Genomic DNA, 10,971 nt, shown 5'->3' with positions numbered 1-10,971 from the left:
AGAAGTGTTTTGAAGTGAAATACCCCTTTAACATTTGAAATCAATCAAAGTACATACTGTACATGGACTTATGGGATTCACATTAGTGCACTAAGACATTGCATTAGATATTCAGACAGTAGACAAACCACTTTATGGTAAATTATTTATTTTTATTTTACAGACAAATTCACCGCTCGCCAGGTATCAGACATAGCTGAGGTGCTGGAGTAAAATACTAAATTGAAAGAAAAGGGCATTTGCGCACTCAAATCTGTGGTTTGAGAACCACTGGTCTATACAGAGATGGTCAAGAAACACTAAGCACATTGGATTTACATTATTTACACAACAAAATAAAATGTGGGAAATTCTATGTAAAAAATCAGGCTATAGCCATCATATAACATAGAACACAGTCTATTGTAATATATTCATTAAAAAACACTTTGCAATGAAAACAAAGAGATTTACTTGCCATTATATGTACTAAGCAACAATATAGCAAATAATATGTATAAAAGGTTAAAACAAAATGTTCTAAACTGTGATGAGATGTCAAAACAATCATGAATCAGTAGTTTATATTTATACAATCATTATAATACAATGCTACAGCACATGACTCATTCAGAACACATATACTGATACATCAACCATATCACTGATACATGTGAAGTTAATATTATTTGTCCAAATGATGTTTTACAGAACTAAGTTACTCCATGTCACAATCAAGCCTCTACAGCATAATTCCCAGTATTAAACTGGCATTATGTAACTTTAATGAATAAAATGTAATTTTGTCCAATCTGTATATGTTAATACAATATAACTTATAAAATTGGGGTGGTTGTATTTTGTCTCCCCGCTCTACTATTGAAACATTTCAGTTGTGTCAAACCTCAATCTAAAACTAACTCTAAGCGTTCGGTTTAATATTTTATATGCCAATACATTTTTTAAAATGTATTTGTCCTCCGTTGATTTGAAATTTTGGATGTGCAACCTTATTAGGATTTTTTCTATTTCTACTTTTTATATGGTTTGATTAACTGTTGCACCCCTACATCTGGATGAAAGCAATTGGTCCTCCCTGGTCGTCCTACATCTGGATGAAAGCAATTGGTCCTCCCTGGTCGTTGGCGTGAGAGAAGTGGACGGTGGCAGAGGAAGGACTCACAGGCGTAGCTGAGACATTTACATACTCAGGGTCGGACACTGACTGATGGACATACTGTAGGAGATACACAAGATGAGGAACTATTCTGTCTTCCCGTTTAGATCTTTCACCTCATACCCCCCATCACACTCACATGTATAACCACCAGATGTGGGAGGGCGGGAGCACTTTGTATCCTCACACACACACACACACACACACACACACACACACACACACACACACGAACACACGAACACACGAACACACAGAATCCTCACCTGTCCAGGTTGTACAGGGTCACTAGGCTCAGTCACAGACATCAGACATTTCTTCATGCTGGATTGAGTCATTGAACCATCGTACCATTAGTTAATAAACATAAATGACAATGGCTGATGACTGTAAGTAAATGACTTGTGAGAGAAATAATGGCCTGGGATTTTTCTTTTGTTACCTGATTCCCATGTAGATGAGCAGTAGAAGAGAGAGGAGCAGTACGAGGAAGAGACGGAATGCATTGATGACTACACCCACAACATTAGCTGCCATTGTTTTCCCTTTGTTTGGAGAGGAGAGGAGACATGAGGTATGAAAGGTAAATACAGATGTCAATTATTATTTTGACATTGTCCATTAAAATGCAGTCTCTGATTAGCTGAATATCCACTGTTATAATTATGTTAGAGAATAGTTTTATTTTAGTTTTAAAACTCTTACTTGTTACAATGAGTTGGATAGTAGAGTTTCTAGACCCTAGTTCATTTGTGGCTGTACAATAGTACTCTCCACCGTCCTCAAGGCTTATGTTTAGGATGACGTAGTTCTGTCCCAAAGACACTGATGACGTTGAACTCTTCTTGTACCAGACGTATGAGTTCACTGGTGGGTTGGCATCACTGCTGCAGGTCAGAGTCACTGAACTGCCCTCCTCTATTTCACCAGAGGGGCTCACTGACACCAAGGGGGTCTTTGGACGGTCTGATACGACATGATTTTGCACAATACTGTAGTAAACTTGATATTTAAAACAGCAACAGATACACATCATGCCTACAGTATACTGTATATGCATGCATTTGCCTTAATATAGTCTTAATAGCTAAAAGAAAACATGCATTACTTGTAGGTGTAATATTAACTACAAATACATATATTTTCATTCCAAATTTAAAATACACAATTTGGATATATCACCAGAATACATCTCAGCAAATATCATAAATAACACTGTATATCCTGAGTAATATAATTGATTATTTATAATATAGTATATTATTTAAATACATTTTTATACTTACATCTGACATTGAGAGTCTTTCCTGGACTTCTGAGAGTCTCTTGGTCTTTGACAGCACAGGAGTAGTTTCCTGCATGCTGACTGAGCACTGGGTCTAGAGTCACATAGTTGTGTTGGTTCTGCTTTAGAAACAGATGGTTCTGGTACCAGATGTAGATGGGGTTGAAGTCACTCAGAGGACAGCTGGTTGTACAGGACAGTGTCACTCTCTGTCCCTCTGTTACCGTGGTAGCAGGAGTCACTGTCACTGTCAGAGCTGATGGGTAAATGTTATGAAATCATCATTTATCATGGGGACCAGGATACAAGACTATAGTTTGTTTAATTAATTAACTGTTTTGTCACAACAAAATAGAAATATAGAGCCTATGTAGAGCGAAATGAACATTACAATTCCATATGCAAGCACTTATTTTGTTATCTACTTACCAGTTATATCTAATATCACTCCAGGAACACCAAAATATTTGCCAAATGATTTATCTGTTAAAACTTTGAATCTGTATTCTGCAGAATCGTACGTTGTCACATTTTTGATTATCAGTTGATGGTGGTTCTGATTACTCATATTCCCATTGTACTCTAAACGACCATTATATTTTGGGTTAGAAAACAGATTTGTGTAAGCACTTTCTCCGTCCAGTTCAGTGTACCAGAATGTGTCCTTCACTACAAAACCACTGGGAAATGAGTAATTACTGGACATTTCCACTGAAGTGCCTTCCAGGGCACAGATTTTCCTCTTGATGTAATTCACACTCCAGCAGTTTTCAACAGCACCTGAATCAAAATCATGATGGTCAGGGTTACATCCAAATGCATTTAAATTACATTTATTTAAGTAACATTTAATATCATACTCTGTGAAAAGAGTTGGCTAATTCCTTGTACTGATTAATCATAATGCATTTGACATTTATTTTCTCCCAGTCTACAGTAACTGATCTCAGAAATGTAAATTTCATCAATTGAATATTTGGAGGAAAAAAAAATCATAGATTGCCCAGTTTGAGACCTGTGTTTTCTCTACTGTATGTTTTGTTTATAATTTCATTTGAGTCATTTTTAACACTGCATTTATCCCCTGATAGCATCAATATGGAGACAAACTAATTATTTGTTTAAAATTGGTTGTAGATTTTTCATCTGTGTGAGATTGTTTAGCAACAAATGAGAATGTATTTTCTATAAAGCTACATTTATATAATATAATTAAAAAAAATGCAGTGTGAAAGTATTTAGCACCCTTGACCAATAGTATTAAAATCACATACATTTTAATATCAATGTAACTTAACGCTGTATGTTTGCTTCATACTCACACACTGCAGCTGAGCGGGGATAATCATGGTCTTTTAAAGAACAAGAGTAACTGTTGGTAGACTCAGAGGAAACTGTAAGATATTCACTTGACACAGTCAGCTTGTTCCCGTCTTTATACCAACTGTAGGTAGGGATGGTAATATCAGTCAGAATACAGCTGTGGTCACATTTCAGCCTAACTTGACCTCCATTGGGCCTTGCACGAGACACCTGTAGGTCTGGAATGAAAGGATGTGATAGAAGCATTAATATTACTTTGATCATTCTTATCATTCTTATATGAATCAATTACTGACATAGCAGTACTGTACCTGTGACACTGAGACTAAGTGATTCTGATTGGCCCTTATCATCTCGGCACAAGTATGTATTTGAATCACTCTCTCTCAGGTCATGGATTCTGAGAGAGGAGCTGCTTTGCTTAGATCCATTATTATACGTAGCCTGCGAGTTAGTTCTGGCAGCATACACTCGAGAGGTTACATGCATTGCTCATTCTATATGGCTGTTTACAGCGTCATGCAAGATCCTTACGTCATACGCTGACGTGGCAATCAGCTGTGCAATTGGGCGGGTATTTAAGTTCTCTTGAATCGGGCATTCCATCCGGTTGTGTCTTCTAGCTTGTTGTCATGCAGCGTTGCTGTTCCTGGCTGGTTGTTTGGTTGTTTGCTGGAGCTACTGCTACTTGCTATCATGCTTCCCAGAAGCTGCTGTTGTTTGCTGGTGTTACTGCTTCATGCTACTTGAATCATGCTTTCTGCTCATAAGCTGCTGTCTATTATAGGCTACTGTGAAGTCCAGGTGGTATGGCGTCGCGTTTGTTTATCTTCTAAGGCTGCTGTGTTCTTCTCTATGCTGCTGAAAAAAGCTAATATGCTGTTGATGCTAATGTCATTGTTGAGGTTTCAGTGGTGGTCTGGTGCCGCTGGTTGTTATATGATACTTGTTCTATTACTAAAAGCAAAGCAACTTAAATTGTAGTGAAACTGCTCCTTGCTAATGTTTTCAAAGTTAAGCTGAAAAACAGCGGTGTTTTAGCTCAGCCAGCAGAGCTTTCTGTTGTGTCCCTCCGGGCTATGGGGTCTCATCTCATTATTAGCAACATTGGCTGGTTTTCTGTCAAATCGCTTATTGGTGGTTTGGCTTAATTCTGGGGAAAAGTTATTTTGGGATCGCTTTCTTATGTGGTTCTGTCATGGTCCCCAGATTAATGTGTAGTTAAAAATATATATATTCCAAATATTCCACTTTTTATCACAAGATTTCGAAATAGCAGATCAGGCTATTTCAATGGCAATGCATACATTAGGATAATACAGGTTAAATACAAGTATTTTCGTGGTCTAGGTTGGCTGATTTCTCTCTCAAACCGGCATCACTGCACGTATCAGTGATCAGCTGTTCAGAGCAGAGAGGGAGAGAGGACCAATAGTTAGTGTCACTTATGCAGTGCATTGCTCAAATCTTATGTTTCATATAATGTACTGGTTAAAAACGTTTAATGCACACAGTCATCTTGAGTGGGATAAGAAAGTACACTTGTGGATGAAGAAGAGCTAGTGTGTGTTCTTGCGCTTCCAAACATGTTGTGGCTCACTGATCAACGTCGAGTGCGTTCCCTCCGGGCTATGGGACTGCATTGCAAGCATAGACGCAACGCAGTGCTGGGTTGCCATGTCCGCTTATTATAAGCACAAGTTATACTAAGTCATTTTTCTTGATCTCGTTTTAGTGTTGCAGACAGTAGTCTGCGGATTTACTTGAGTAAAGCAGCATAGCACCAGGTATCTCAGTCTAGGAATTAATAATGTTTCAAGTTAATCTACAGTTGGTTAAAATATATATAGGCTATTTATATTAGTGATTCATTCTTTCAGCAGTTTTTCAAATCTAGGAGACTGCATTCAAATATGCTGTAAAGAGAACTTATGGTTCATGGTGCATAATTTTATACTAAAGTAGACTATAGTGTGCAGTATGGCCATTATATTGTGGTAATATATTTTATGTTGCAGCTAGTATGTGCTAATTGGTGGCTATAGCTACTTCCATCTGATGTAGCCTACATTTTCTGGTAATAATTTGCCTCTAAGATATAGTGGATGCTGGTAAATATAATAATGAAGTAAATTGTGCAAATCAAGTAAGTAATGGGCTATTGTACTGTGTTGGCTGCAGTGCTTGGTTAGATGTAAGCTTTTGGTTACATTCTAAAGTTCCCCCTGTGCTATTGTATTGCAAAGCTAATTAAGCTATTCTTGCTGTCAAGGTGATATACATTTTGCTGCTTACACCTTGGATAAGAGACCGGTAGGTTACAGGGATTTTCTTAAGTAAATCTTGAAACACTTGAAGAAAAACAACTGATTTTCTTTATCTTTAGCAATAGCAGCCCATCTAAATGGTCTTTGTTATATTAAAGATGGTTTAACACTGCTAATTGGGAAATGCAGTCAGTCCAGCAGAGGGCATTCATGCTCTCAGGGCATAAAGGAGGGGAGCAATTTATGAGGGCACTCATGTCTTATCTTGGGATCAACATATGTTCAGATCCCCGGTTGTAATGCATTCTTATAAAAGCGGTTGACAATTGATGTCATGTTGTGTGACAAGCTACAGGAGTAAAGTTATTGCTACCAGATAAATGGTGGGGCTCTTCAGTAGAGTCATGGTTGATGGGCATTTCAAAGGTTCTTGGAATCCAAACTTAGTTCCGTTATTATTGTTATGAAGTTATTGGATAATGAATGTTATGGTCATTAATTAAAATCTGCTCAGGAGGCAATTATTTAATGTTATGTTCTTTAAATGGTGGCTTATCATTCTTGGTATTATGTTGGCGTGGTTCTTCTTGCAGTCTTGTAAGCAAGGTTGCAATTTTACAAGCATGTAATGTAAAGGGAGTACTGGATTCAGATTAAATATTGTTGGTACTACTAACTACTATAAGTCGATAACCATTGCTTTCATCTACGTGGAGTCTAATCTAAGTGTATATCAAGAGTTAGTCATGCATCCATGATTTCTGATGTTTTATTTCTATGGAGGGACATTTTATGAATATATCTTAAATCTCTCATTGGAAGCTGCTTCAGTATTCTTAGTTAATTAGAAGTCAATCTATGGTTAGATGGGGCAGTCATAGATCTTAGCTGTTAAAACACAGATCTTAGTCTGTTCTCACACAAGCAGCATTATGTTTTATCTGTGGCTCATTTGTTCAACAGGTCATGTCCCGTCTTCAGTTTAAGCTTTAATTCAACAGAACAAATCTTAACCATCTGCATATTTTCAGTTGGTGCACAGATCAACCGTTCTGAATAAAATGGTCCTTAGTGCCATGTTCGTCATGTGCGCTAAAATGGGGAGTTCTTTGTTGGCTCAGGATGTAATGAATACAAGTGTTGTAATAGCTAAATGCAAATGGTAGTTCTGTTATTACCATGCATATCTGGTGGTCGCTGGGTGAAGGTAAGATGTAGCGTGACTTCAAAGTCATGTTAAGTTTTAAATGTTTCTTTAGTTGGCACTAAAGAGTTCAGCTGGTTGCTCAAACTCAAACTCAAAAAAAAAAAAAAAAAAAAAAAAAAAAAGTGGCATCATGGTTGATGCGGTTGGTTTGCATCATGGCTGATGCGGTTGGGTATAGCATCACGGTGATGCAGTTGGCTTGCATAAGAGTTGATGCGGTTGGGGGCATCAGTAGGATGCGGTTGGGGGCATCAACTCTTAACACTTAGGCATGTTAAGTTTATGTAGTATATTCCTCTGTGGCTATTAGAGGAATGGTTAAGTGCTGCCTGTGCATGGCAGCTAAGGCCTTTTAGTTCACATAAAGTTAGTATGTCCTCGCTGATCCCAGACGCTGGTCTGTGGTGGATGGGATATCAGCTTGGTCAATTGGTATGGGTTTGAGAATTCGCCCCACACATAGTTTTCCTATCATATAGAATAAGGCTTACGGCAAGCGTAGCCATGGATTGGCTTCACATTCAAGTTCACATAGATAAGGCTTACGGCAAGCGTAGCCATGGCTTCACATTCAAGTTCACATAATGTTAGAATATCCTAGCATGATCCAGAATTGCTAGCTGCATATTCGTCACTGTCTCCTGAAGGAGTCTAGTGGGATATCTGCTAGGATGAATCGGTGAGCGTTCACCGTAGGGCGTTCTTGGTTCCGCGTGTTGGGGGTTATGTTAGAATATCCTAGCATGATCCAGAATTGCTAGCTGCATATTCGTCACTGTCTCCTGAAGGAGTTTAGTGGGATATCTGTTTGGATGAATCGGTGAGCGTTCACCGTAGGACACGCGTGTTGGGGGTTGTTATGTTATGGTATATCTATCTCCCTGCTCTTAATGGTTAATGATGGCCGTATGATTGTGCTGAGCAGGGAGAAAAAATATAGCAGAGCCTGAACGCCAAGATAAAATATTACTTCCACACTTGTATTCTCATTCTATTATATTGCTTAAATATATTCGGTCTATAATATTGGTTCAATCTATTCGTGAGTTATCTGACAGAAATTATACGTAGCCTGCGAGTTAGTTCTGGCAGCATACACTCGAGAGGTTACATGCATTGCTCATTCTATATGGCTGTTTACAGCGTCATGCAAGATCCTTACGTCATACGCTGACGTGGCAATCAGCTGTCCAATTGGGCGGGTATTTAAGTTCTCTTGAATCGGGCATTCCATCCGGTTGTGTCTTCTAGCTTGTTGTCATGCAGCGTTTTCTCCCACCACCACCCCAGCACCACCAGTGGGCTCTGCTATTGGTCTGTTCCCCATGGGGGGTTGTTATGTTATGGTATATCTATCTCCCTGCTCTTAATGGTTAATGATGGCCGTATGATTGTGCTGAGCAGGGAGAAAAAATATAGCAGAGCCTGAACGCCAAGATAAAATATTACTTCCACACTTGTATTCTCATTCTATTATATTGCTTAAATATATTCGGTCTATAATATTGGTTCAATCTATTCGTGAGTTATCTGACAGAAATACATTAAACGATTTGTATCTAATGAGATTTCCTGCAGAGTGTCATATTCTTTGCCATTCCAGTGTGCGGTAAACCATTTCTTGCTTGAAGGATCTGTGATAGAACAGGGCAGTTCCACCTCTGATCCCTTCAAGGCACAGATGTTTGTTTCACCAAGAGCTACTGAAACAGAATGTTAGAAATATGAAGACAACACTGGACTTTATCTGCGCTCAAAGGAACCAAAACACAGAGTGGAAAACAGAACAGTAGAAATATGCTTTCAACACAGGCCCTGAAGCATCTGAGAGGATGCACTGTGTGTGTTTCTGCTTCAATCTCATTTAAAACATAATGTTAAAATAATAATTTTGATAGACTAGTCTTAATAAAATAAATAAATGTAAAGCTCTGTCATTTACATGACTTTCATGTCTGCCACAATTCTGCAAAATACATTTTGGAAAGTGGTACAGCGTTGCTTAAAACAAACGACTATTTAATGATTATTCAAAGTGTGACCTGCATAATGTCTGTCTGAGAGCAATGCATCAAGTCACATTCCTTGTATGTGTACATAAACACATTCTGATTCTGATGATTTGGTCAAGAAATGGTTGAGAATTACTTCATACCTGAGAGATGCAGCAGCAAAGCCACAAACACAGACCCTTCTCCTGCCATCAACATGGTGGTCTGGTCCTTCTGCTTCTCACTAGAAAGATGACTGAGTAACAACATTCATGAGAGCATCATTAAAAACACAACATTTTCTCTAATCCCACCCAAGCAAAATCAATTTAACCCAGTTGTTGAAATCAAAAGCACTGCAGGCTGCTTAGTTCATTTTAAAATCTAGACATGTAGAAGATTTAGTTTTTACTAGTTAACAGGTTGGATTCTGTGTGTGAATGTCATTTGACACAAACAGTATATCAGTTGTGACAGTATGTCGACAGTATAGTATGTCACAGTTGTGACAGTATTGTGACTTCCTGTGACTTCCTGTGACTTTGCATATTATGTAACATCTAATATATGAGAAGTACATTGGATCTTAGATTTCCAAAATTACAAAACTATTTACAGTATGTCAGAAAACAGTAGCTCATATTTATATTAAAGTAACAGTGATGTTGTGGTGTCTGGAGAAGTGGGTATATGCCTTTTGTAACTTTGTCTTAACAGCGCCCTGTGTAAAAATAACTCTCATGACATGTTTTCAGAATGCTGCCAAAAAATACCATATTTGAAGGCCAGCTTAAAGTGTGCTCTCAAACATGACAAAATGATTCCGTAAGTACTGTATGGGCGGCCAGAGGTGTTTACAAAGTCACTTGACTTGTATTAACATTGCTTCGTGTGTGTGTGTGTGTGTGTGTGTGTGTGATGGTGGTATGGGTGTTCCCAATTTTTAATGGACATATATTGCTATTGCATTTGTTAAATATGCTGAACAATGATGACCAGTATGTGAGAGAGCTTGCACGTTCATCTCTTATCTTGGACCTAAAACGACGTAAGGTCCCCTTGGCATTTGGCTCGGATCCTAGCTTCCTAGGCTTCAGGAGGAAACTTAGTGGAAAGCTAGACAGTCGCTCACCCGGCTTCGGTGTGTGGTCAGACTGGCCGGACTTAAACGATCTGTGCTGTTGGGCTGATGTTACCTTGAAGTGGGTAGGGTCTAACTCTGAGGCGATGGCTGTCTCAGAGGACTTTATATCTGACTCCAGTGTCTCTGTCAGAGCATCTTTGACTGTGTGTGGAACAGAACACCAACTCCCACTGACTAATGCCCGAGGTCGCCTCTTATGGGCACAACAGCAAAGGCAGCGGCAACACTGGACTGAGCTGAGATTACAAGGGAAGACTGCATGTCTCCCTGCTGCGGACCATTCTGTCTCTCACTCTGTGTTCAAAAATGTTGCTTTAGACGAGTGCATTGTTGTCTTTACTCTGAAAACGAGGTTGCAGGTTTTACCATCTAAACTTAACCTCTACATCTGGTTTCCAGGCAACCATGCTCCTCACTGTATACATCATGGTCATGAACAAATAGCTGAAACCATATCCCACATCTTAAATGGGTGCCATGTATACAGGGGACTCTACATAAGTATGCATGACAGAATAGTGGATTTGATATCAAAATATATCTCTTCTATTTTCAGGTCCTGAATGCTGTATAAGCATTCTACTGTGAAGCCAAGCAT

At 38.7% G+C, this 10,971-nt stretch overlaps 1 protein-coding gene across 1 annotated transcript in view; it reads right to left on the bottom strand.

Annotated features, from left to right (window-relative positions):
* Window positions 1-218: 218 nt before the first annotated feature.
* The window catches only part of LOC308106313 (uncharacterized protein), a 36,049-nt gene continuing 25,296 nt past the window's right edge, over window positions 219-10,971 (bottom strand). Inside the window, exons 25-32 of the mRNA XM_080457354.1 lie at window positions 4,076-4,208; window positions 3,764-3,982; window positions 2,871-3,221; window positions 2,443-2,697; window positions 1,862-2,122; window positions 1,599-1,701; window positions 1,423-1,480; window positions 219-1,216 (exon numbers count right to left, since the gene is read on the bottom strand). Coding sequence (XP_080313480.1) covers window positions 1,085-1,216; window positions 1,423-1,480; window positions 1,599-1,701; window positions 1,862-2,122; window positions 2,443-2,697; window positions 2,871-3,221; window positions 3,764-3,982; window positions 4,076-4,208 — 1,512 coding nt within the window. The 3' untranslated portion in view covers window positions 219-1,084. The remainder of the gene's footprint in view (window positions 1,217-1,422; window positions 1,481-1,598; window positions 1,702-1,861; window positions 2,123-2,442; window positions 2,698-2,870; window positions 3,222-3,763; window positions 3,983-4,075; window positions 4,209-10,971) is intronic.

Source organism: Gymnoscopelus braueri (genome assembly GCF_963280865.1).
Source record: "Gymnoscopelus braueri genome assembly, chromosome: 18".
In the NCBI taxonomy this organism is placed as follows: Eukaryota; Metazoa; Chordata; class Actinopteri; order Myctophiformes; family Myctophidae; genus Gymnoscopelus; species Gymnoscopelus braueri.
This window is presented reverse-complemented; position numbering and strand designations above follow the sequence as displayed.